We start from the raw sequence: 27614 nt of genomic DNA on the forward strand, positions 1-27614 counted from the left end.
TATCTCGAACCGACAATTTATCAATTAATTGACTTAAGTCTATAACTTTATTTCATTTGTTGCGTCATTTTTGAAAAAGAAATTTTTAAGCCAAAATAAATAAAATAATGGGTTTGGGTGTTACACGTACCGTGACGGGTGGCCCATAACCGCTGCCGCCTTCCATATACCGGTGATTGTACGACCATCGCCGCTTTCCAAATAATATCGGTGGTTTCAAATGGCAGATGTAAGCTACTTAAAAAAAATATCCCTTCTAGTATTTTTTTTGAAACAAATTCATCAACCAAGTACGAGTTCAACAACTTCAATTTTGAAAAATTTCTTTTCGCATAGACGACTATTCTAAAACATCAACAACATCTTGTTCAACATCAATAACATCATCATCAACAATTATCAATGAATAAACTTTGCTTATTCATCTTCATCCTGATAGACTATTAGTAATAAACATCAACAACATCCTGTTAAATTATTAGCCGTTAGATTATTAGTAATAGACTTTGCTTATAACATCAAATATGATGTTCCACAACAACAATATATAACAAGTGATAGTTAGTAATGAGATAAGCTAATGATTTTCATAATAACAAGAAGCAATACCAATGTATGCATTGAAGCATAAACAACATCAACAACAAACATCATCAACAATAGAAAAATGAATAAAGAAGAAGAAATTAATAATTAGAAAAGCAAAAAATTGATCAACTAACCTTGAATTTTGTTTTTTCCCTATAAGGTTATGTTTTTCCCCTTTTGTTTCAAATACAAAGACACTCAAAATGAAGGCAATGGCTGCGGTTGTCACCGGGGGTAGCGGCGCGGTGCGGTGGCTTGCCTTGCAGCGGAAAAGTTCAACGGTCTGAAGGGAAGGGTTAAGAGGGAAAACACGGTGAAGTGTTGTTACGGGGGAGAGAATGTGTGAATTTTATTTTTTTGTTTGGATGTTTTTCTTTGTTGGGCCTATATTGTTACTGGACCTTCTATTTACTACTTAAACCCCTCAATATAACTACCTAAATAAATAAAAAATTGAGGCCCTAGTTTTTTGGAGGACTTAGGTTGGGGTCCTGGTTACACTGGCCCAAAACTGGGCCTGAAGCTAACCTTCACCTGTAGCATCATGTTGGATTCTGAAACAATCAAACTTGGGCAATTTCTTCTTCTTCTTCTTCTTCTTCTTCTTCTTCTTCTTCTTCTTCTTCTTCCTCTTCTTCTTCTTCTTCTTCTTCTTCTTCTTCTTCTTCTTAGTATTTTTGGTTTCATTATTTAGCTCAACTTTGTTGTTCATCTCAGCAACATTTCCTAGAACACATAACATCATCTTGTTAGTCCCCAATTAATTTTCAGTTTTGGTTTTAGTCTCAAATGTTAGGTCAACTAACAGTTGACTAATGGAAGTCTACGTGGCACTGACACGTTGGATTCTGTTAACACGTGACATCCTACGTGGACCGCCACATCATAATTTTTTTGGAATTTTTTTTTGTCAATAATAAAAAATGTTTCTTTTATAAGAATTAAACTCCACTTTTCCCTTCTCAAGAACCCATAAATTTCGCAGCATAAGAATCGAAAATCACAGCGAAGATGCAAAGCAGAGAACGCGAGCGAATCATAGAGAGGTGCAAATCAGGAAGAAGATTACGATGTCAGTGCCGCTGGGGCTCGCGCCGATGGTTAGTGGTGATGTTAGGGATTGCTACAGTGCTACTTCGTCAATTCAAGTGCTCAATGAAAATAGTTTATAATTCAACCATGCTCATATCTAGAAAGTAGTAGAATCAAGTTTCACAGAGAGAGAAAAAAACAACCCAATTCCAAATCCATTCATTCTCATAGAGTTTTCAATTTTCAATTCCAAAGATTTGGGGCCTGTTTGAAAGGTTTTTTGTTTTTAGTTTTTAAAATTTGTTTTATAAATTTGTTTTAAAAAGTGTTTTTAAGAAGATAGTAGAAATAAAATTTGTTTGGCAATCTAATTTTTCAAAATTGTTTTATAGATGAGAAAATAAGAAAATTCATTTGGTAATGTAAAATTTGAAAACTATTTTTAGAGATGAGGAAATATGTAAATTTATTTACTAGTCTAACTTTAGAGTTTTTTATCATATTAAATAAAAGTGTTGCTAATAAACACCCATCCATAAATTAGAAGGTGTATTATAGCAACCTACACCTTTTGTAGTTTGACAAAAATATCCACCTTTTTCATCTTGAAATCAGTTTAAAATGATAGGCTTAGCAAGTGGAAGTGGCGTTTTTTGAATCACGATAATGCAATTTGGGCTGATTTGCTTCGTTACCGTTATGATCACCTACCTTCTCTATTGCTGAGTGGTATTGATATTACGCCTAGTGCACATTCCTCTTTGTGGTGGCGTGATATTATTAGTCTCGGGCGCGGGATGAGTGATAGTTGGTTTAAATCCAATATTAGTTGTTGCGTTGGTAACGGTAATAACATTGGGTTTTGGCAATTTAAATGGTACGGAAACCAGGCTTTTTGTGATCTTTTTCCTGATTTGTATGCTAAAGAAGCGATCAAGAATTTTAAGGTTTGAACGTTTGCGAGGAAATGGTTTAGTGCCATTATGGAGGTGGAATTGGTCTGAATCGTTGAGTGTGAACGAAGCTCAGCAGCTTACTGAATTACAAGGTCTGTTCGATGGTTTTTCCCTTCACAACAATAATCACGATCAGTGCGCTGGATTCCGGATTCGAATGGGTTGTTCACGGTTAAATCCTGTTACACGTATTTATTGGACCTGCGGAAGGTAGAGCTTCAAGATGCTCATGTGCTCGAGGCCATTTAGCACCTTTGGAAGTCGGATGTTGCTTTGAAAGTAAATGTTTTCGGTTGGAGGTTATTATTAAACAGATTACCAACTAGAACAGTTCTTCATCACCGTGGTATTTTGACTAATCATCATGAATTATCATGCGTCTTTTGTTTTCAACAAGCTGAGGATGAAAATCATCTTTTCTTTTCATGTCCTTTTAGTAAGGGAGTATGGAACAAAGTTTTATCTTAGTTAGAGACATCGTTACAAACCGGAGTCGAATGTAGAGATCATTTTCTTTTATTTGGTGATTTGTTCAAAATGAGAGACAAATGTCGTGTCTGGTACTTGGTATGGTTGGCAACCACTTGAAATATTTGGAATCTTCGCAATAAAGTAATTTTTAAGGGCAATATTCCGGATATTTCGTCGTTATTGGAGACAATAAAACTTCATTCTTGGTTGTGGTTCACTAGTCGGTATGGGCGTAGGTCTTGTACTCCTTTTCCTTTTTGGTGTTTAAATCCTATGTCTTGTATTCTGAGCACTTAGTTTAGTACTCTTTGTTGTAAGGGTTTGAGTACCCCATTGTACTCCCTTATAATAAAATTTTGATTATCAAAAAAAAAAAAAAAGTTTAAAATGATAGGGTTTAATGTAATTTAGTGTTTTACTTTATTTTTATTAATTAATTCCAAATTTTTGAAACTTTCTCTTCCCACTGTGTGTTACGCGTTGCAGCCATGGATGGAGACAAATATCTTCATTGGTTGGTAAATTTTTATTTTGATTCCTTATAATGAATGAAAATTGAATGACAAAGATGAAGGAAAAGTGAATCACCAAGTTAAAAATCACTTTGGAAAATTTTAACCACCCTCAAATTTTAATAATTCAATTCTACTCGCACACTGTGAGATCACGTGGAAGTAGGCAATACAGAGGGGATGATTTACCCGGGCAAAAACTGGTTCAAGGAGATAACGACATAATGCGGACCAATTAGACAAGGAAAGAGAAAATTGAGATTTTTTTTTATAGTAATAAATTTACTTAATTACAGTCGTACCCCTTTGGTTTTGGTTTTTTAAGAAAGAAAAAGGTGGGTATTTTTGTCAAATTAGAAAAGGTGTAGGTTGCTATAATACACCTTCTAATTTTATGGATGGGTGTTTATTAGCAACATCCATTAAATAATAATTAAAAGTTCCCGTTAGTATGTTTCTTTCGAAGTCTCTTGTTTGAATTCTCTTGATGCTAATTTCTGTGTTCATGCTCATACAAAGCAACTTAAAAAAAAATCGTTAGTGGACGGTGGAATTAATATTTTTTGAGTTAGGTTTTGTTTGGTAAAATTTAGCTAGCTGGTTGATAACTGATAAGTTAATTTTAGCCGATAGTTGAAAAGTTAATAAAATGAAATTAAAGTGTTTTTGTGAAGAGAATCAAATAGGCCCTTGATCTTCTGTTTTGTGTTTGTTGTTGATTTTGACTTGTGGGTGTATTGTGCTGAGATGGGTGAGAGGTTTTTTTTGAAGAAGCTAAATTAGCCCACCCAAATTGGCGCCAGAGAGAATCGAACCTCAGACCTCAAGAGGAGCACACTCCTAAGTCCCAAGTCAATACCAATGCACCAACCCAAGTGGTTCAAGGTTGTTGTTTGTTCTTAATTTTTTTTTGGTTCTTGTTATCAAGGTTATCAGAATTGGACCGGACATCGAATCGATGAGCTTACCGGTTCAAGGTTCAATTGGTCAGAGCAGGGTTCAACCGGGTCGGACCATTTTTAATTAAATATATATTTTAATTAATATATAAATAAAATTATATAAACAATTACTCATAAAGGAAAAAAGTAGTTGCTAATATTCTAAATAAATAAAAAATCACTATGGGCTTCTTCTTTTATAAAGCTCAACCCATAAAAAAAACCCTAAATTATAACACAAAGTGATGCAGCTACTTCCTTTTCTAATATTTTCAAAGACTCTCTCACTCTCATTTTTCATCTATACATAGTATGTCTCTTTCTCGGTCTCTGCTTCCATTTTTCTTCCCCATCTTTTTTTTTTGTTGATAATCCTTCCCCATCTTTTTTATTTTTATCTATCGGGACATTTCTCGATACAAGCATCATGACTTTATTCTTTTTCTCCTTATCCATCTAATATATTTTTCCCTTTCTTCGGTTGCATCTTGAAAACAAACTAAATAAATTTTCCTCTATTATTTATTTCAATACTGAACAACCATTACAACTTAATCTAATTTTTTTGTTATGTTCCTCCTAATCTAATTTCAGTTTCACTTTTCCGTGTTTATGCTTTTTCTTGCTTTTTTGAGATGTTAAATTAAAATTCTTATTTTTTTAAAAAAAAACAGACAAAAACGATTTGTATTCCCGATTTAAAAAATAAAATACAGACCAACCGGTTTACCTGCAAACGACAACGTTGGTGTTTCAGATTTTCAAAAAAAAAAATTAAAACTGCTGAACCGCTGAACCACCCGGCTGGTTCACCGGTTCGTAACCGGTCCGAACAGTTTTTTCCGGTCGGTTTGCTGTCCGTTTTTTGCACATAATCGAACCGCTTTCACTCACAGGTTCACGGCCCGAGTGGTCCGACTGACCGGTCCGGTCCGATTTTGATAACCTTGCTTGTTATTGTTAATTTCTAGGTTGTTGTTTTGATGTTCTTGTCCATATTCTTCAATCTTCATCACACAAACAACAACATCCACAATATGATTTTTCTTTTTTTAAATTATAAAATGTTGGAGGAAGCCCTAATTGCCAATCTATTTTGATAGAATCTAAATGGGTTCAATATTCTTAATTAATGGAACATTGAGTGTGACTTAATAGTGAGACTCCATTAAACATAAAGACACTATTCTTAAAGTATTCATAGTCAAGTTTTACTGTGATGTGGGATAACAGTAAAACATAGAGATTATTATGTGAGTAGACTGATGACCTCATCTCACGAGTCATGGATATGAGATATCAAGTCTTCACATAGATATCAAGTCTTTATATTGGATTGACCCGTCATGAGAATACTACATAGTATGTTATGAAAAGTGTTATAAGTTATTCTCATAGTGATAATGGTGTATATCACCCTTCGACCTGAAACCACTATGGACCATAGATGTGGAGTAGAGTGCTTAGTTGTCGTTCAAACTTTGTCCGTAACAAGATGACTATAAAGTCGGTTCATGTGTACTCCATAAATCATGCTGAGGGACATGAGTGACCTAGATGGAATTGTCCCCTCCTACATAACAGGGGCAATATTTGTAGGAATTGGCTAGCACTGGTCATCAAAGAAGTTCTGTTCGTGTGGACTGAGTAGATGCATCGCTACTTTGCTTTGCTTGTGATCAGAAACAGTTTCTACTTTAAAGGTTCTACACTTCAAGAGATAAACACATAAATTTGTGGTTTTATGTTATTTGATTTGTGATTAATGGTTTAATCAAGACCCGTTCATCAGGATTGTTCCGATAAGAGGATTATTTTTTTTTTGAAAAACCCCTTAAATCCCAACATAAAAATGGGCATTTTTTATTATTGACTAATTTTAATTTTAAAAAGTACGACGTGGCATTTTAATTTTAAAAATGTGCATTTTTTTGCACATAATAAAAAAATGATAAAATAAATAACAAAATTATTTATTTTAAGGGTCATGCTAAACAGTGCCCCTGGGGCACTAGTTAAGCATACTAAAAAAAGAAACAAATGATAAAGTTAATGATGAGAAAAAATAACTTTTCACATCATTAAAACATTGAATACACATTTTACGAGATAAAACTTCTATATTTGTATCCTTAACTAGTGTCGGGGGCACCGTTTAACATTTTCCTTATTTTAATATATGTGAAAATGAGGGTAGCTTTGCTACATAGCTCCATTTAATCCGGATCATTGCATTGATGTAGAACATATGGCAAAAACAAAGATCCAATGGTTGTGATTAAAATTTAGAAAACTATGTTTGTTTAATAAAAAGAAAAAGAAACTCTTTCTTCCTCTTCTCTTCCAGCACAGAACAAAACTCTTCCTTCCTCAACACTCAGCCGCTCCACCACTCCGCCGCCACGCACAGCCGATCCGTCGTCCTCCACAAAGAAAACCCAGGTCTCACCTTTCATTCTTCCCTTCTGCGCTGAAATTAGTGTGATTGATTAGTTTCTTGATTTCCAATTTCAATTTCAATGGCGGCGGCAAAGGATATAATAAGCACTTTACCAGACGAGATTCTCTGTCACATTCTTTCTTTTCTGCAAACCAAACAATCCGTTGCAACAAGCATTCTTTCCAAAAGATGGAACCCTCTATGGCTTTCGGTTACCACTCTCTACTTCCAAACAGAAATTGCAGATAAAGAATCCACTCTTCTCTTTAACGATTTTGTATACTCTTTTTTAGTCTCACGAAATGCTACATTACCTATTGAAACTTTCCACCTTCAAATTTCATATGATTCTCCTCTTGAATGCCCTAATAGTATCGCTAAATGGGTTAAATTTGTGCTACAAAATGGAGTTAAATACTTTTATTTCTGTATAAGTCTTGGAAATGGTTTACCTATATTCCCCGCTAGGATTTTTAGTTGCAAAACCCTTGTGTTTCTCAAGCTTATGGATTTCTATATGGAAGAGGGTTATTCTTCTGTTCAACTTCCTTCTCTCAAAACCCTTCATTTGGATACTATTGCGTTCTCAAAACTTCAACATTTTATGGTCTTTCTATCTTCTTGTCCAATTCTTGAGAGTTTACTCACTCGTTATGTGTGGTTTAATTCCGAGGAATCGTCAACTTGTAACGAGTGGAAGAGCTTTTGCTTAGCTAACTTGATCACGGCTGATATTGATTTCACTGAATGTTATTTTCCATTGAAAGTAGTTCATAATGTACGGTCTTTGACCTTTGGAATTCATGAGGTTTGTTTATGATACTTTTGTTTTTTTGTTAAGTAGTTTAGTGGTTAGAAATTTCGAGACTGTTTATGATACTCATGATGGAATGGAAAAGAAAAATGTGATTCTTATGTATATTGTTGTGCTTCTTTTTTGTGTGTGACAATTTTATCCTGATTTCTAACTATTTAACTTTATCCATATTTGAACTAGGTGTTTTACAATGATTTGATTCCTACTTTTCATAATTTGACCCAATTGAAGCTTTTGTGTAAGGATTGTATTACTTGGCAATTCTTATTAGAAGTTCTTAACCATTGCCCTAAGCTTCAGAAGCTTGACCTTGATCAGGTTTGTTAAGGATCATATCTCATTTATCTTTTCATAGCACACTCTTCTCTTTTGAGTTTGGTTTAACTAAACCATACAAAATTGACTTGTGAGCTGATAAATTTCCTTGTCACATCCGCTGTTCGACTTTTAATACAACCCTTTATGTGTATTTATTAACAGGGCAAAGTAGACGACGAAACATGGATTAGAAACTTTGACAAAGAAAACTGGGTAGATCCATATGTTGTTCCGCAATGCTTTTCATTACACCTTAGAACTTGCAATCTTTTACAATTCCATGGCCAACCAGGTGAGGTTATTCTAGCAAGGTATATTTTGAAGAATGCAAAAGTTTTACAAAACATGACAATCTGGAACTCTAGTAAGAGTGAGCTTCACTGCCTTGCCATAAAAAGAATGTTATCCGCATATCCATGGGCTTCTTCAATGTGTAAACTTATAGTTTCACCAAATAAATGTAAGTAGTAGTTACTCTATCCTTCCAGTCATTTAATTAGTTTCTACCATGCAACTGCTAGATTTGGTTGTTTGAACTAGAACTTTGATAGTTATGAATTTTGTTTGGTGCACAAGTTAAGGGAAAGTGATCCTTAATTGATGTATGCAGTACTTGCTTACCTATTTTTATTTTACCCGATTATGACTTCATAATGTATCCACATTGAACTATTTTATGAGTAGTTGTATACTATACTTTGATTTGATGCATAACCATAGGATAGGGGGGGTGATAATTTATATAATGTCCTATGGCTCTCTTGGGAACATGGGTGTAGTACTTATAATAGCTAGCTATACATCAAATGTAATTGATTATATACAAATTAGGAAGTTCAATAGGTGAGTATGTGATTTAGTTTTATGTGAAACTATTGATTGACTTTTTTAAGAGTGGAGTATCCTATGTTGTCAAAGCAGAAAATTGACGCGACGCGGACAACCCAAAATTGACGCAACGCAGTAATGCGGAGAATCGCGGGTGCTATTTAAGTGACGCGACGCGGACAATAAAAATAAAAATTACATAATAAATATCAAACTAACAATCAATCATCAAAATACATATACTAATAAAAGTAGCATAGGTACCTTACATAATTAAAATACCAATCGTCCAAATCCAAATACTTACTACACACAGTAGTAGTATTCCAAAATCCAAAATACCAATAAAAGACAAGTCTTAAACAAAACATAAAATTCCAGGAAAGTAAGAAACAAACAAAGACTTAAGTACTTAGTTCTAAACATCAAATATAAATTCAAGCGTCTTTAAAATGATACAGAGAAGCAGAGAAAGAAGAACGATAAAATTTTACGCGTCTTTGTTTGTCTCCAAACACAAAACGGCGATGGGGAATGGAGAGAAAGAGGCGTAACAACAAGATAAAGAATTAGGGTTTAACGAAATTTCACAATTATTCTCTAAAACGCTTAAAAATTAAGGGCAAAATCGTCGTTTTGTTCAATTAAAAGCGGTGCTACGAAACTGCTACTCCCGCGACTCGCGACGCGCTATAGCGCCCGCTTCACATAAATATCGGCTGCTACACCCTGGATGGCCGTAGCGCCGTGGGCTGACTCAGTGACCTCCATTTTGTCGTGTCGCGCTGCTATAGCGGTTGTAGCGGCCGCTATTGACAACAGAGGGTGTATCTTCCATTGAATTTAAGTAGTGGTTTATCTCCATTTGTATCCGTTTTCTAGTTGATCAACCTCACTTTTTGTCATGAAAACAAACCTTGGTTCCTGTATTTCATTCCAAAAAAAAAAAAACAGATATTGTAATAATAAGTACTTTTGCACCATCAATTAAATTCATAGGTTTAATGCAGGGGAAAAAACTTATAATTTTGGAGATTTCCTGTCCTTGTTATTCTTTAACCTGCTTAATATTTTTCTTTCTCTTTCCTGAATATTCTTCTGCTCTTTCAGCTTCAGAAGACAAGGAAGAGGTAGCTGGGTTAAGTGTAGCAAGGGTTGATCCACTTCTGCGGCTGCTGGATTTTGTTAATTTGCTTGATCAATAGATGAAAAAACTTCTGATGAGGAAGGACTTGCAAGTTATGTATGGTAGTGATCCATGTTTCCTTGTAAACATTCCATGAAACTCATATCGTGATAATGGATCAAAGTAATGATGTGATGAACCTAAATTAGGAAAGGTAGGAAATTGTTTTTCATAGTACATGTAATTAGATCATAATTCTGGTGTCTGCTGATAATTATTACTATTTACTATGATCTAGCATAAAAACTTGGTAGTAAGAAGAAGAAGCTTTTTTGCTTAGCCTTTCGGTTTGTCCAACATCATTTTTGTTTTTGCTTTTGCTTTTGCTTTATTTTAGTTTTCCTATTAGTGGCTGGCACAATGACAGTGTATATAGTGGCTGCTGTTTTGTTGTAGGTTGTTTTGCCCCCCTTTTTTTCTTTTCTGCTAGTGCAGTGGCTTTAATCCAGGTGCGCCTTGTGCTCGGATTTGAGTTATTTTAATAAATTTATCCATTTCAGAAAAACAAGTAATCAACACTAATTATGTAGGATTTGAGCACAAGCTCCAAAATAGTCAACAGCATGACTGCAATCTGATACTTGTTTAGTTGAACTTTGATAAACTCAGTTTTCCTTTCATTGAATCATGTATCGTGAAAGCGTCTGTCTTTTTTTGAATCCTTTTCAAAGCTCGATAGATAATTTGATAAGCCAGTGATTTTTTTTTTCGTGTTTCATAATACGGTTAACCAGCATGTTAACTACTCGATTACGATAAATTGGATCGAATTTTGTGGTTTTTTTTTTCTGCAGTACCTCGTCGTGACATGAGCGTAAAAGGGAATAATCCTTTTTTTATAACTTATAGGGGCTAAAATAATTTATTTTAGCTTTTTCTTTTGGGCCCCATATTTTGAACGCCCTTGTTGACGATCCTTTACTCTGACAGCATCCAGGGTTCCTTGAATAATGTGATATGTGTTGTTGATATGGTGACTTACATCACAAAACTGTGAATCATGTATCATGATATAATCACAAAGCCGTAGATATTGATGAATCTCATTCTCCATGTAGCTTCCTGCTATAAATGGTTAAACTTGGCAGCTGCATCACCATCGTTTAGGTCATCTTCATAGCCTATCGGATGATCAACACCGATGTGTGTGTTGCAGAGTTGCATATTCTCAGCATCAATTTCCTGCTTTAGAGAACAATTGAAACTTGCTATGTGTGGAAAATTACTGAACTAGGAGTTTTCAATCGTCTATTAATTTTTCTTCTATCAATATCATGAAATACTAATTGTGGATGCATAGGAAATTGCAGCAGTTGTCATCTCGTTTTGTTAATTTAAGTTTTAAGATTGTACCAGCAGTAACATAACTGTTTATGTTTTTTCATAAACTTTCATTGACCATAATTCCAGCGGCACTTCTCCAGACAAGTTGTTGACTGAAAGATCAATAGTTCGCCTTTCTTGTAGGATTGCATACACATAATCTTGACCTTTTGTAAACAAATCGATTGTAGTACTATAAACCAAATCCCCATGAAAATTAATCATTTGAGTCAAGTTATAAATGCACTTCGGCATATATCCTGAAAGTTTGTTATGTGCAAGGTCTAAATGAAACAAAGAAGGGAGATTGAATAATTGTGTTGGAATAGTCCCTTCAAATTGGCTAGCTCTCAATATTACTACTTGTAACTTTTGTGACAAGTTGATTGGTATGGTTCCAGAAAATTCATTTTCTCCCAAGATCATGATTCGCAATTGTATCAAATCAGAGAGGTGTACCAAAATTTCACCAGATAGCATATTACTCCACAAGTTAATGTGATTTAAATCTTTCAAATTCTTCCAACTATTTGGAATTGATCCTGAGAAGGAGTTGTAAGACAAATCAATAAAATAGGCCATTGGTGATATGTTTGGGAGTCCTCCTGTGAAATTATTGTGATCTAAATACAAAATATCACTCGTTAGTGTTAGGTTTGATATGTCTTCAGTCATCGAATTGTTTGACAAATAAAGAAAACATATTCCTTATATAAGGCTTGAAAATTTGTTTCTATCTACGAATGAAATTCCCGAGCTTGATAAGTCGAGAAAATCAAGTGGACTTTGTGTATATATCCAAGATGTAAAGTTTGGACCTTGATTTGTATGTGCCAAAGACAGGCCAGAGAGTTGAAAAGGAGGAATCCAATCCAAATCGAATCGAAATACCAAATTTGAACTTGTTAAGTCTAGTGAATATAAATTAGAGAGTTTTGAAAAAGTATTTTCTGAAATTTCGCCAGAGAAATTATTATAGCCAATAGATGAGTATTGTAAGGATGAGAGGTTTCCTACTGATGAAGGAATGGAACCACTTAACATGTTCCTGTAAAGATCAAGTTGTTGAATATTTGCCAACTGGCCTATTCCATATGGAATTGATCCTTGTATTTGGTTATAAGAGAGATCAAGGAATCTCAATTTTTGAAGGTTTAGCAAGCTTGAAGGTATCTCACCGTGTAGTGACGTATGCCAGAGTCACAGTGATTATGTCAGAATATGTGTCAAAATCAAAGTGATTCACCGTGATTTTGCAGAAGCTACATACCGACGGTGGGTCACCGTGATTCTGACATATCCATGATTCTGACATATCCACCGTGATACCAAACATGTAGTGAGCTTTGGTTGAGACTAACTTGCAGTCTTATGAAAGAAAAAAATATGAAAGTCTTTGGCTTTGAACTGAGAATTGTTAACCACACCTCATGATTAGTTTGATATAAAGTAGTAATATTTTCAACAAAGATCAAACTCATACTCCTATTATTCTCACCCCAAGTACAAAACAGAATTAACTACAATGTTTCTATTTGGTAACAAACCAAAGTGTTCATATTACAAAATTCATTTTTTATAGTGATCACATGAATATCAAAGAGCATATACATTCCTCACTCACTGTCTTATATTTTACATATGTTACAAATTCAACATGCCTTGCTACTCAAGTTTATGACAAACTTCCCCAAGCTAAGAATCCATGGCCACATTCTGATTTCACTAGACACAAATTATGACCTTTTTCTCCAATGATTAGTATACCTCTGTTGTAACATACAACTCTGATTCTTTCTCCAATTTGTTGAGCCCTTCTAATCTATCATTTGTTGGTGGTTGATTTTCCAAATTGACAGAATTAATATCACTTTTGGGATCATCCATTGAAGTAATTGGAAGTGACTTTGTATCCTCTGATGATGCTAATTTGGGGTCTGATTTTGAATAATCTTTGGCTTTTCCCCACACAACTGTGTAAAGGCCTAGTGCTATTATAACAGCTCCAATGATACTACAATGAATTGAAAACATATATATAGTAAAATATATGAAACATGTAGATTATTAAAATATAAAAATACTTGGAAACACTTGATGCCAGAATTGACCCCCGAACCAAATTAGGCGGTTCAGTGGGCCGGATACTGATGGTGAAAAAAAATAAAAAAATACTAGGTAATTAGAAATGGAAAAAAGATTGTACCTTCCAAGATATAGATTTTCTCCTAATATAAAGGAGCCCAAACCAGCAACAATGATCATGCAAAGAGGATTAAAGGCTGTTGCAAATACTGGCCCTCTCATTTGCATCACTAGCCCTTGAACATAGTATGCAATTCCTGAACTAACTACTCCCTAAAAAAATTATTAAGAAACGTATTAAGAAAATTATTGGGTTTTTTCTAATTAATTACATGGTAACTAAATAAGATTATCTGTTTTATTTTTCTTATTGTGGAAACTTTTTTTTTAAGTCACTGAGAGTAATGGGCTTATGGGCTGGGAGAATATGAAAAGGCCCGTTACATGGTACGCACCAAAACTGATCCATATAGAGATCTTCTGACCTAAAGTCTATTGAGCAAATGAAAATAGATTTCTTGTTACTGTTATTGATTTCAACCGTCTGATTTTAAATCAATAGTAAAAACTCGAAATTGACTATTGTACTTAACATTGTGGAATTATCACTAAATTAGTGAAAATTCAACTTTGTATAATGAATAAATTAAGTTGAATTTTATACAAACCGTGTAAAGAGGAGCATAGAGCCTGTAATCCAAACCAATGGCCCAAGCGTGTGAGTGACGCTCCGCCACAAGGGCCACTGCAGTTGCCTGTGCTCCTCCCGCCAGACATATCAAGGTTGCCAATGACAGCTCCGCCGGGTACTTTTTTACTGTTACGGACTGCATGTCATTTCCCATAAACAATTTAGAAATAATAATCCATATAAGACACTAAACCTCATGATCATAAACTTTAATAATTAATATAAAGATAAGATTAGTACATTGCTTACAATGCTAAACACTAAATGATACTTTTATTCAATAACAACCTATTTTCTCTTTAATCACATCACTTATTACATTATTATTTTCTTTATGGTTTTCATTTGTCCTTTTTCTTTAGGCTATATATATATATACATAATTAAGGATCTGGATTCTGTGCGGTCGGAGAAAGGTAACTGCACTGCAGTCCGTCATATCTGAACCATTTAATTAAGATTAGGTGGTCTAAATTTTTAGCTTGAATTTTTATTTAAAAACAGTTAAAATATAATCTTAAAATCTAGACTTCAAAATTGACCAGACGTTCCAAATACCTAACTGCATGTAGTGTGACCGTACACAATCCAATTCGACAATATAAGATTTACCTGCAAAATGTAGAAAGCAGATAAAGCAACACAACCCATTAGAATATAAAGAGCTCCAGTAGTTTGGTGGTTATGAGAGGATTCCTGAGTTCCATTTTGATTTTGGGTGGTGCTTGCAGAATGGAAAATGTTAAAACCAGGTCCTTTGTAAATTGCCATTAGCAAAGCGCCACCAAAGGTTACTAATGTTCCAAACACTTTGGCTTGACTTCTAATTTCCTTGAATTTAACACGCTCCAACCTAAACAATTACCCCATCATAAATCAAACCATATTTTATATAGATTCCATATTCAAATTCAATTCAATTAGAGTATTTTGTTACATCTTTTTTTTTTTTTTTTTTTTCAATAAGCATTACATCTTTTTGTTGATAAATACTAGTAACAACATTTTTTTTCATAAATTATGTGACTTATTTTTTAATAAGACGGGTATGAAATATAAAATAAGTTGATATTTAAAGTGTGTGAATTTTTTTTTTGGTCAAGAAAGTGTCTGAATTTATCCATTATTTTTTTTTGTCAGGTAATTTATCCACTAAATTATTAAATAAAAAAAAAACATAGTATGAATAAGAGGCTACATTCTATTAAAAAAAATAAAATAAGCGGACACAATTTATGGATAAAAAGGGTCATTACTTACTTTTTTTGACAAATTATAAAGCTTTTTGTATTCTATTTTGTCTAAATATAAACATAATTAGTTGTACAAAAAACAACAATTAGTAGTGGGATGGCAAAGCGGCAATAATTCGTCGAACACGAACTAAGACATAGCGGGCCAATTTATGCGTCTAACCTCAAAATTTCACCAATCCCTTCACGAATTGATGGATTGGTGGACTGTTCTGTCTTTTCATTGAGATATCATAAAATTTTATAATTTGTTGCTTATATTACCAAAAAAATTCCAACATAAGACTTAATGATTTAGTGTTTAACTCACATGATTTATGAGTAAAATAATAATAAAAAGATGATTGTTTTTAATAAAACAAAAATTTGCGGGCTTGTCCGCCCTGCTTTTTCTATAAGTTAAACGAAACAATCCAACTTAAAAGCTTCGAATTCAAAATTTCAACTCAGCCTTCCTAAATAACAAGCTAAACAGATCGACCCGATAAGTTCCACCTGTTTTTCCTCTTTATTTTTTTTTTGTTACAAAAATTTAGGGTGAAGGAATGCTGCCACAATCCAAGACATAAAAAATCTTAGAGTTCAAAGAGCGCTTCTTAAAATATTAGTGTCAATTTAATTAAAGTGATATATGTCAAATGAAATTGATTAATTGGTAGTTATTAGTTAAATAATTACCTGACAAAGACAGCAATGACAAAGGTGATAGAAGGCACGGCATTCATAATAGCAGATGTAAATGAAGCCGAAGTATACTTCATCCCCAAGTAAGTGAAACTTTGGTTAAAAACTGGCCTGGTCATAATTAACCATGTATAAATAACAAGGTTATGATGATAACGATCGTAATTAACCATGTATAAATAACAAGGTTATGATGATAATAATTAACTTTGTCCTGAAAAAAGAACATAATTTTCCCAAAATGGGCATATACTCCAACTAATTAGTAAACTAATGTGTTTGTATATTCTTCTAGCTAGAACATTATGTACTATAATGTAATGTAATTAAGGTCTTTAATCATTACTCTAGAAATCCCAGCACCATTATCTGTAAGAAGATAGAGAGTGTCATCTTGGGTCTACTTTTCCTGAAAATCAATCAATAATGATTTCTCAGAAAATGTCAAAATATTTAATTTTTTTCGCTAATTTAATTTGTTTTGAAAGTGTGTAAAAGTAGTCGCGACTAACACGATACCTTTCAAAAAAGAGTGCAAAGGGGGCAATAGCGACCACGGCCATGGCATTGCGATATACAATGAACACAAAACGACTCATTCCATGATTTAGAATTTCTTTGCCAAAGATGTAATTACCAGCCATACCAAATTGAAGACCAATCATTAAAATGTATGGTTTAGCATTGGTAAATAGATGTTTTAATCTACCATTAGTCATGGTGGTTAATTAGTGACTAATGAAAGATCAAAGAGAGAATTAGAGTGAAGAAAAATGTTTAGTGTGGTTTGTTACATGGATATGGAATATGAGTGGTGTTCCTTTTATACACACATAAAGGCTAAAGCAAAAGCTAAAAGTATACACATTTTTGAGTTACATACACAACACCATATATGATTATTGAGTTTAGGTGAGCATGCAATCCTTGTTGTGTTTGTGACTAGAGTATGTGTCATTGCGTGTTTGTATGAGTTTATTACAAAGCACTCACTCAATCACCAAACACTATCAATAATTGTTTGATTAACATAAATAATTAGTTAAGACTGAACTTTTGAAAAATGAAAGAATAATTAGTACTATAACAATGAGAGAATAACAAGGTAGGTCATTTTGTAAATGCGATTTTTGTGTTTTACTATATTTGAGAGTCAGACTCCACTAATTTCTACCACGAATTGGTCTTTCAAGAAAATGGGCAACACCTGTTACGGAGATCAATTTTTGACTTGATAATTATTTTTTCTAGCTAGACTTCCTAACAAATTCAATGGAATAAGAGAAAAACAATCCATCGTTAATTGGTCCAATGGTGATTGGCGCTGTACTTGGTAGAAAGGATTATAGCTCGATCTCCTGCAACTGCGATTGGAAGAGGCTGAAACCACTTGATGTCAGATCTGAATCCCGAACCAGAGCGGGCGGTCCAGTGAGCTGGATACTGGTGGTGAAAAAAAAAAAAAAGATAAAACGAATGATCTACCTTCTCAAAAGTGAGTGATTCACTTTATTCTAAAGCGAGTAATATCAAACATTAATTAATAAATCAAAGGTAGATATTATAGATACATCTTAACAAATTATAGTGTTGTTGCAATCACAACCTTTCATTTTCTCACTTTACACTTTACTCATTTTAGATTATCTGGATCCTAAAATAAAATTATAATTTTACAATAATAAATAATCACATCCAATACCATTAAAATGGAGATTTGAATGAGATGGTAAAGACTCTGTTCTAATTTAAAATTCAGCCTTTCGAATGTAACAATGTTAGATTTTTTATGAAAAGTTTTACCACACATTACAGTTTTACGACTCGAGGAATTAGTCTCTTTAATTGTGTGCAGTATATTATTTAGTAATATATTAAGCAACACAACCAAAATTGCGTTGGTGTGACTGTAATTGAACTATTATATCTTATAATTGTAACATGCTTTTTAATGTTCATGGATGTATATTGCTAGGATTTGGTCATGGTGCAGAATAGATGGAGCAACAATCTTATTTATTTTCCATAAATATCGTAAAGGTACTAAATGTCAATTTTTTGAATTTCACACATGAACAAGCATTGAGGGGTGCATCACATTTTTGAACTCTTCAGTGAGGGTGTCCATGTGGCATGCATGGTTTTAAAGAGATGATAATAGTTTTTCATCTGAAAACATGGTTTTAAATAGATGATAATAGTTTTTCATCTGAAAAAACAATATATGTTAATTACATTTTAATTGTATATAGTATAGATAGATAAATAGATGATGACCAATTGGCTTAAGTTGTAAGAAATTTTGACCCCTTAAATAAGCTGTTAGGGGTTTGATATTTGACTTTTGTGTATGAAAAAAATTTAGTTGAAATGGGAGAATCTAATTTATGTGTCCAATAGATTTTGTGACAAAGATTGATCACCACGATAAAATTGTCCTGAATTTATGATTCCACACCGAGCTAAATTATCCTTCTGACCCACACCCGGTAGAACAAAAAATTGAACCTGAACTTATGATACCATGCCGTACTAAATTATCCTTCATCGACAACCGATTGTAGAGAAAATGCCATACAAAGAGAGAACCTTTAGGCGGCATCAATTTATTCCAAATTAATATCCTTATAAACTGATAGATTATCATGCTTAGTAAAAGATCAGAGAGAGAAATTCACATACAAAAGCATTATACTACTTTTTTTATATAATACCACAAAACAAGTAGAAGAGAGTGTTGGATAATGAGAGAAGTCTCGAGAATTATTATATTGGGTTAAGGGCAGGGCAATTACATAAAGGATATTTCATACTGTATCTTAACCTAAAACGTTAAAGTATTAAGTACATAAGTTCCCTTCTATGAAGCATGGATTCCGACACGGACACCGCGACACAATACGGACACGGACAAAACTATCGATGATAATAGTGTTTAGGATGCGCGCCTAAAGAACTATCGACGGACACGGACAAAACTATTGTCGATTCTCTTCGATAGGTTGTCTACATGGCATGCATGATAATAGTGTTTCATCTAAAAAAACAATCGATGTTAATTACATTTTAACAGTTCTAATAATCGAGGGGAAAAATAACTAGTTCTATAATTGACATCGTTATTTTCACCAGTCCATTATTATCAGACGAAGACACAACAAAACTATTTCCCTTCAAGTTTCTGATGACCAATACATTTATAATGGTTCCAATAATGTTAATCTTGACATCATCTCCACTTTCCCTCCAATCAGTGACACTAATATGCATTATATATGGTCTACAGTTGCAATTCAAGAAGTGAAAAATCCTTTTCAGCATGAAAAGTTATAAATCTCCGGGTCCATATGGCTTGCATCGTCTCTTCTTCAAAAGTCAGGGGGGGCATTGTGGGCACCTCGATCTTCAATTTTGTTTCAAATTGCTTTATCGATCCAAACATGAATTAGACAAGTGAATAACACAATCCTCGCTCTTATTCCCAATTAGTATTAGTTTACTTCTCGACTCTGACCTAAGGGGAGCATGTTCCTCTAGGGTTTTGCCTTAATGTTGTTTCAATTTCCATTTTTTTCATAAAAACGGAGAAAGAAAATAATCCACATACAACAACATTATATTCTTTTTCCATATAATATCACTACAGAAGTAGAAGAGACGAACAAGCATGAATTTGGCGCATTTACTTTGTCAAGCAGTCTTACATTTCGATCATTCGTTCTTAAATTAACGGTCGAAATTGTTTTAAGCTAATTTTATTATTGTATAATCTAAAATATATTTGCTCAAATTGATTGTTTAGATTGCATATACAGCGTGCAACTGTATCATTATTCTATGATTGGATTGTATTGATATTGTTATCATAATTGTTTCTGTTGGTAATGAGCAGTTAAAGATAAGCTTCATGTACAAATTCGTCAAATTTTTATTTGTTGCCAAAAGCTGATTCCACCTCAAATTTTTAAAAATTTAGTTATACACTTTTTCCTGGGAAAGGCTAATATTATTTTCTTAAACATTTGTGAGGATGTATAGTTTCATAGTTGTTTTCCAAATCAGCATGCCAGCATTGCATCCTGCTGAGCACGAGTCATGAAAATAAGTGGCTTTCATTTTCTTTATATGATAATTATATCTATTTTGTAGTTTAAAAATTATCTGAAGCTAAGTAGAGGATCAACTCTAGATTGCAATATTGGGTTTCAAATCCAGCACTTCAACATCTAATGCATAGATATAAAATATAGTAAGTGCTATAGTTTATATGACCATTTAGAATCACTAGTTTTTAATTAAGTGTAAAGAAATATGAGATATCCAACCCATCCTTAACTTGTTTGGTACATGGGAATTTTCGAGCAAGTTATGGAAACCACGTGTGGTTGAATAATATGACATATCGGTACAAATAAATTAGAAAAGGACAAAGGTAGATTAAGATAGCTATATATGATGGGTTAGGGAAAGAGTGTGTGGCACAACTCAACCATATGAGTCGAAAAGGAAAGATAGAGATCACTAAAAGAAACATAAAATCTCCACATAAACAACAATGCTTAGGGAGGGATTTTTAGTGCTTTTTATAAAAAAAACTATTAATGATTTATTATAGTATAAACACATTATGTCATACGAAGAAGAAACAAATAAAAAAAATTAGATGTTGAAAAGTCACATATTAGATGAGGTATGGCATAATGTGTTTATAAGTAGTGGTAATTCTCACTCTTTGAATTATATTCAACTCAAATTCCAAGATGTTATCCAAGATCCATTAGATCATCCGATATCGGGTCACTTGAGTCACACTTCATATGTCTAATCCTAATCAAAAGGGGTGTTAAGATGATGAGATATAGCATGAAACATATGTTTTTTGAATGATAAATTGTTAGTATATTAATTGTTAGCATGAAACATATGTTTATAAGTAGTGATTAATCCTCATCTTATAAGTCAATGGTAGTAGAGTGTGATTATTCAAGATTCATGTCAAAATCTAGTTGTTCAATTCTATGTGTGATGGCAGTGTTGAAATGTTCCACATTTGATGAGATATGACATGAACATGTGCTTATAAGTGACAAACAATCATTTTCTTATAAGCCGATATTACAGTATCAAAGTTAGGTTCAGATCAGTTGAGCTATCTATTATTGGACCACTCAAATCGCACTTTTGATGTCTAATTCTAGGTGTGAGGGGAATGTGTAGAGAAGTTTCACAAGATAAAATTAGAACATGTCTTTATAATTGGTATGTAGTCCTCTTCTTACAAATTGATTTTGTAAGAGTTAAGTCTAACTCAAATTCTAGAATGATATGAGTTTATTTTAGACTCATTGGACCACCCACTATCAAGTTGCTTGGATCACACTCCATATGTTCATTTCTACCTAAGAAGGGGTGTTGAGAAGTAGGGGTGAGCAAGGGACGGGTTGGGATGGGTTGAAATTAACCCTAACCATGTCGTAACTTTCGATCGGACCATTTTGAAGATGATAACATGTCCCTAAATATGAACAAACCCGATAATCTATAAGTCAGCTTAGACCAAATTTATTCAAGACGAAATCAATTATAAAAGGTGATGTTTTGTAAGGAGACAAGTTTATAATTTGTTATAACTTGTTTACATATGATCAGAATATTGACTAAAAAAATAAAGCATCCATATTTAAATAACTTTTATTTTACTGGACATATTTAAATAACTTGATAATTTGTTATAACTTGTTTATATCTGATCATAATCTCAATTTGAATTTTAAATTAAATATTACAGTTCTTCGTTGTTCTATCTAAATTAAATTCCTTAGTTAAAAGGAACTAAATCCTTTAAATAAATATAATTAAAAAATGGTGTTAAATGACAAAGTTATAGAACAAACATTTCTTATGCTTCAGGAGTCCTGCGCCGAGAAGCCTTTATTGTTCTCCCAGGGCAGCAGCTATCTTCTTCTGGAGGAGCTCCACTCCTAAACGAGGAGACAATCGTGGTAAAATTTCCTGGAAAATATAACACTGTCAAGGTAAGACACTGATTTTTTTATATTTTCCCTTTAATATTTTGAGTCTTTTATTTTATAACACTTAATAACTGGTCATGGACATTATAAGAAACTCTAGCCATATGATATGAACATTATAAACTCATGTTTGGATTGTAAACAAGGCCAAGGAACAGCCAAATGAGGTAACACGCCTCACAAGCTACAAAAACTGACTGAGCTGCAAACAAGCTCGAGTATCGATCCATAATAGGAGTCGGGGGTCGGGACACTAAACTAGGAGAATAGAGCAAAATCAAACAGTTGGATGCCAAAACCAGAAAACCAATAGGAATATAAACATCTAATGATCTGGTTTGGTCCATACTCTATAAGCTACACCTTCATACATATGGCTGAATAATTCCAGAACACTTTGAAAAGGGAACGGACAAAATATAAATGGTACTTGGCAAGCATTTAATGCAATCCAACCAGTGTGTGGACTTAGGCCAGCTGAATGCATTGCCGTTCAGGTTCAACTAGAATACTTTCAGACTGAGCTGAAAAACGACAACCAGATGCATTTGTGTAAGATGAATCTTCCTGAAAAATGAATGTTTCTTGGATTGCCATAGGGCAGATAGAAATATTTGTTTACATTGACGCATCTAACCCAATGCAAATAGACACATTAATATGATCTTGCAATTTGATGTGTCTATCATGAATATATGGGTACCGTTAATCAAACATTGCTGATTACTGAATACTGATAAGGTCTGCATGCATGTGATTGATTGTGCTTTGCATGCTTGTGCCATTATTTGATACATATATCATCAGAATTATAGAAGTCCTGAAAATTCCTTATCAGTGACAATGTACATGGGTAACCCTAAAGCCATAATCTTTCTCTATGAAATAAAAAAAACCTTAAAATCCAAGGGTGTTCAGAGCCATTCACCGTTAAATTAAGTCCTGAACCAAAGCCTTACAAGTTAAAACTATAAATTGGGTCGGTCATGAACAAACAGCAATCAATATGTTCTACTACAGCACCTTCTGACCTTGAAACTCAATCCTATTTAACCTCAGGCCAACTTCCACCAACATAAAATTTAGAGGAAACCCTATGAATGACATAAATGACTAGGTCTCTTTCAATATAAATCAGAAGCCCCTGAGAACCATGCTTTCAAAATAAATTACGACATTATGGCATGGTAAAAGTAAGAGGAAAATGAGAAATAACCCAAGATTTCTTAATTTTCAAACTTAAAGGGAACAAATAAGCTGTGGTGTGGTATTTATCTATAAGGATCCTAAGGAACCCTACTTACACTCTTAAAATGTTAAAAACTCAGTCATATTGTTTCCATTTCTTATTACACATGCCGCATGGTCAACATTTGAAAATAACACTTAAGTTGAAACCCACTACCAAAAGTTGAAACGTAGGCCAAAATTAACCATGTCTCAACTGACACTAGGGAGGATACAGCCAGTGACGACACGAAGCAAGCCATTGGTTTAGGAGGGGACCAAATATAAACAAACAAAATAAAATATATTTGGTGTTGCTTTGACAATTTTTATTGTTAACAAAGCTCTCTTTGTAGTTGTTTAAGAGATCATAAATGTCAAAATAAGACAATACAATTATCAAAGAAAGAGGATATCTAACTGACTTATTTTACTAATTTTTGAAATACAAACTCATTTGTTGTAGCTAAATATATATTATTGGGGTAGCTAATTATAAAATAAACTAACCTATTTAACTAACTTTATATTTTTTGGGTAGCCAATGCTACCACATACATATACACAGCTTCGCTCGGGTGAAGAGAAGAGGGTGCTAGGCTTAGTAGGGCTCAAACCTACAATATTACCACCAGGATGCTCACCCTCTGTCCAAAAATAGGGCATTTCAGTAGTTCTTAGCCAAGCACTCAATGTGACCCTTTTCTTTTGTCCTCATAGCATTTACCGAGCCTTAGCCTTGTGCATAGTCTGTGTGGTCGCCGGTCGGTTCACACAGTCAAATTTAAAGACAAAATTCTAGATAAAGAAGAGTTTAAGTTCTGGAATTAAACACATGACTCTCTAACTACAGGACAATCCCTACTAACCCATTTACATATAATGTATATTCATTTAACAAAACAATTGTTAGAATTTTCTTAGACGTTCTCAATATATAGCTCTTCTATGTTCTAACGCTCATTGTTGTCCTGCACAGCTCGATTGGTCTCTACAATTACACACAGAGGATACAAAAATATATAGGTCTTTTGACATCAATATTAAGGATTCAAATAACGAGAAACCTAAGTGAGTTACTGATTTTATTTTAATGATTGTCAAAATATTTGGTCAGTAGACGAAGTGGCAAGCACCACCAGAAACATATGAAGCACAAACACATACACGGACACCAGATACAACACAGACACCGACACGTCGACACCGATAATAATTTGAGAAACTGTCATAACTTAATGTAATCACAAGTGTGAGTGTCGAACACCGACGCGTGTCCGACACCAGGAAAGGCCAAATTCGAGGAGTGTTTGTGCTTCATAGCCCGAAACTCAAGCTCAACTGAAAGTCTTAGGTTCAAACCTTGCGAGGGTGAACGTGTTCAGCCTAACAATATCGACATTGTGTCATTGCCAGTTGAGCTAGCCTTACAAATATTTGTTGTCAAATTTATTGAGGATTTAAGTGTTTCAATTTTGTATACTTGATACATTTGAAATTTGAGTTATAGTTTGTATGAGTTACTCACTCCATGTATTAAGTACTACCTAGTTGTCCTAATAATACTATTCTAGCTCTAGATTATATCAAATTTATTTCATATGCCCAAATGGAAGCAGGGAGTGAAATGACAATAACAAACCTCGGTGCCATCAGAGAGAACTTTAGCCAACACAGGTATCTCATATTGATAAGCTTTTTCCCATTCAGGATTGGTAGTTATATCTCTTATCTGATAAAAACCCAAAATCATCAAATCAAAAACCTCAAATTCATACTCAAGAGAAAAAATTTCAAGAGTGAGAAAGAAAAAGGGATATACATGTAAATCAACGTCGCTAAGGGAATGAGGACCAGAGAGCAAGAATGCAGATTGAAGCTTCTCTTTGAGGCCATCGCATAAACAGCAACCAGGTTTTGAGTAAAGGATGAGTTTTCTAGAAGAAGATGTAGATGAATAACACCGAGGTTTGAATTTGAGAAATCTTTGAGTTTGTGAACCGCCGGTAAACACCGTTGAGGGTCTTGTTGCTACGGCTAACACTGCCACCGCACGTGCCACCGCCATTTTCTTCTCTGTTTTAGACGCACAAAAATCATACCCCCGTCCGAGTCTGTTAATTAACAAACCCCCAACTCAACTCATCTATGGGCCTGGAAATGCTCATTTCTTAAGCCCGGTTAATTATTTGTTATTACCACCTCCTATTTTAAATTTTTGAAACATCCCAATTCAATATAAAATGACACTAATACCTTTGTATAACTTGGTCATGGTTTAGTCGCAAAAACAACTTGGTCATGGTGGAATTATGGGATCTCTAGGCATCAAGCCCGTTTGGAATTTTGTAAAGTTTGAGTTAGATTCAACTCAAATTTCAAAATGTTTTCAGAATCTATTCAAGATATGTCAGACCATCTGCTATCGGGTCACAACTATCGAGCAGCTCAAATGATGCTTCAGATGTTCATTCTTGGTCATGGTCATGGGTGTAAGAGAGGTGTGTTAAGAGTCTCACATTAAATAAGGTAATACTTAAAAAAAAAAATTACAGGTAAAAATAATCCTCGTCTTACAATTCAATTTTGTAAGAGTTAAGTTAGACTCAACTCAAATTCTAAAATGTAAGTTACGATGAGCTATTTCGAAATAGATTCCCAAATATCGTTGAATCTTACTCATACAATGCTTCCCTTCACCTCTCTTGAAAGTTGTTTTACATATTTATCTAGCAGCCTATCCTAAGGGTTTTATCAGATAAGAGATATAACTATCGATCCTGAATGGGAAAAAGCTTATCAATATGAGTCACTTCTTGGTCTCTTATTGATAATTTCTCTCCCATTTAAGTTTCTCTTATTATAGATGTAAAGGGGAGTTGTTTCCCTCGGTGCCTTAGTCTATCCTTTCTTTAAAATGGGATCTATCATTTGCAACAAACATATTGAATTACCATTGTTTTTTCTTTTTCTAATTGGTATCAGAGCAAGTCGATTCAGATCGTGCCTTTGGTCATTAAGAGTACAATATCAGACTAGTGTGGACTTTTGGATTTCCTTACGTTTACTCTAGGTGTATATCATTTTGAGCCTAGATAACTTGGTTTGATTATGACATTTATAGTACTATGTCCGGAGCACTAAGAGGACGCAGATGCGGTAGGCCTAGGAGGAATACCCAAGAAGAGCAGGAAGAGTTCGCAAAAGCTTTTGCCGGAGACCCTAACGCTAATATGTGGGCACACATGATGCATCAGCAGTTCCAAGCTCAGTAAGCCCAACAACATCGGGAGATGATGTTCCAACAACCAATGAATAATGCACAAAATCAGAATTTGGGAAGTGCGGCTTTTTGGGAGTTTTGTCGCATGAATCCTCCCGAGTTTATGGGAGAATATGTTCCCGCTACTGCAAGAGAATGGATTCAGAGAATGAGTGATATCCTTGAATCCATGGAATGTACTGAAGCGGAGAAAGTTACTTTTGTGACCAGATTCTTTCGTGGAGATGCTTGCGATTGGTGGGATGGTGTCCGAGCATTCATGTTGTCAAGTCAAACCGAAGTGAATTGGACAAATTTTAGACGCCTCTTCATATCCCACTACATTCCCGAAAGTTTGTAGCAATATTAGTTTAGTTACGCAAATTTTGGACACTAAATACCCTTACTTTAAACACATGGCAGTATTTGAAGCAAGATTATTTGTGAGTTTTTCAGAACAATCAACTTTCTTATATAGATTAGAGGTTGAATTCCATTCCAGATCTGAGTCAAATAGTATTGAGTAATTAATATTTGTTGAACATATGTTTAAACGGGAAAATAAATAAAAAATGCAGAAATTGAAATGGTGAAAAAATATAGTGTTGAGAGACTATGATGAATTTGTGTTCCTTATTTGATCTAATGGTCAAAAAATAACTTGACCATGGTGGAAAAAAACAACACTTCCCCATACTAAATGTCACCACGTGTGCATATCAAACTCCTTATGTATTGTAAATTTGTAATCCTTATGTATCCGGTACTTAATTATGAATGCTCTGGCTCTAGCTATATTCTAGCTCCCGACGCCCCGCATTTCTTTTCTACCCCCTGAATTTCCGTTTTTGTCCTTGGGGGTACTTCGGTTTATATGAACCGAATTTTTTTGTCATGCTAAAAAATTTTGGTTTATATAAACCGAAATATTGTGTTCAAAATATTTTTCCAGATTTCCTGCATAAAGT

General features: G+C 33.9%; 3 protein-coding genes and 1 pseudogene across 3 annotated transcripts; 1 reads left to right on the forward strand and 3 right to left on the reverse strand.

Annotated features, from left to right (window-relative positions):
* The first annotated feature begins 6785 nt into the window (after window positions 1–6785).
* On the forward strand, window positions 6786–10430 carry LOC123899427 (F-box/FBD/LRR-repeat protein At4g26340-like). The gene is made up of 4 exons (XM_045950545.1): window positions 6786–7748; window positions 7938–8075; window positions 8238–8535; window positions 10014–10430. Exons 1-4 carry the CDS (start codon window positions 7020–7022, stop codon window positions 10106–10108), a joined length of 1260 nt encoding a protein of 419 aa, XP_045806501.1. The 5' UTR covers window positions 6786–7019; the 3' UTR covers window positions 10109–10430.
* A 1030-nt stretch (window positions 10431–11460) lies between these two features.
* On the reverse strand, window positions 11461–12597 carry LOC123895816 (annotated as a pseudogene).
* Window positions 12598–12946: 349 nt separating this feature from the next.
* Window positions 12947–17028, reverse strand: LOC123899987 (WAT1-related protein At4g08290-like). The gene is made up of 7 exons (XM_045951263.1): window positions 16645–17028; window positions 16472–16534; window positions 16120–16236; window positions 14801–15041; window positions 14166–14324; window positions 13619–13770; window positions 12947–13426 (listed from the first exon to the last, which is right to left on the reverse strand). Exons 1-7 carry the CDS (start codon window positions 16842–16844, stop codon window positions 13171–13173), a joined length of 1188 nt encoding a protein of 395 aa, XP_045807219.1. The 5' UTR covers window positions 16845–17028; the 3' UTR covers window positions 12947–13170.
* Window positions 17029–21947: 4919 nt separating this feature from the next.
* LOC123897994 lies at window positions 21948–25476 on the reverse strand. The gene is made up of 3 exons (XM_045948836.1): window positions 25207–25476; window positions 25027–25116; window positions 21948–22137 (listed from the first exon to the last, which is right to left on the reverse strand). The coding sequence occupies exons 1-3, from the start codon at window positions 25450–25452 to the stop codon at window positions 22057–22059; spliced, it is 417 nt and encodes a 138-aa protein (XP_045804792.1). The 5' UTR covers window positions 25453–25476; the 3' UTR covers window positions 21948–22056.
* Window positions 25477–27614: the final 2138 nt, after the last annotated feature.

This window comes from Trifolium pratense, linkage group LG7 (assembly GCF_020283565.1).
Source record: "Trifolium pratense cultivar HEN17-A07 linkage group LG7, ARS_RC_1.1, whole genome shotgun sequence".
Lineage (NCBI taxonomy): Eukaryota > Viridiplantae > Streptophyta > Magnoliopsida > Fabales > Fabaceae > Trifolium > Trifolium pratense.

Coding starts and splice junctions, on each gene's coding strand:
- LOC123899987 (XM_045951263.1), bottom strand. CDS start 16,844: ATGACTAATGGTAGATTAAAACATCTATTTACCAATGCTAAACCATAC. Junction 16,535..16,644: donor TTTGCACTCTTTTTTGAAAG/GTATCGTGTTAG, acceptor ATTGATTTTCAG/GAAAAGTAGACCCAAGATGA. Junction 13,771..14,165: donor TCTATGCTCCTCTTTACACG/GTTTGTATAAAA, acceptor TAATTTTTTTAG/GGAGTAGTTAGTTCAGGAAT.
- LOC123899427 (XM_045950545.1), top strand. CDS start 7,020: ATGGCGGCGGCAAAGGATATAATAAGCACTTTACCAGACGAGATTCTC. Junction 7,749..7,937: donor TGACCTTTGGAATTCATGAG/GTTTGTTTATGA, acceptor TATTTGAACTAG/GTGTTTTACAATGATTTGAT. Junction 8,076..8,237: donor AGAAGCTTGACCTTGATCAG/GTTTGTTAAGGA, acceptor ATTTATTAACAG/GGCAAAGTAGACGACGAAAC.
- LOC123897994 (XM_045948836.1), bottom strand. CDS start 25,452: ATGGCGGTGGCACGTGCGGTGGCAGTGTTAGCCGTAGCAACAAGACCC. Junction 25,117..25,206: donor TTAGCGACGTTGATTTACAT/GTATATCCCTTT, acceptor GGTTTTTATCAG/ATAAGAGATATAACTACCAA. Junction 22,138..25,026: donor TTCTCTCTGATGGCACCGAG/GTTTGTTATTGT, acceptor TATATTTTCCAG/GAAATTTTACCACGATTGTC.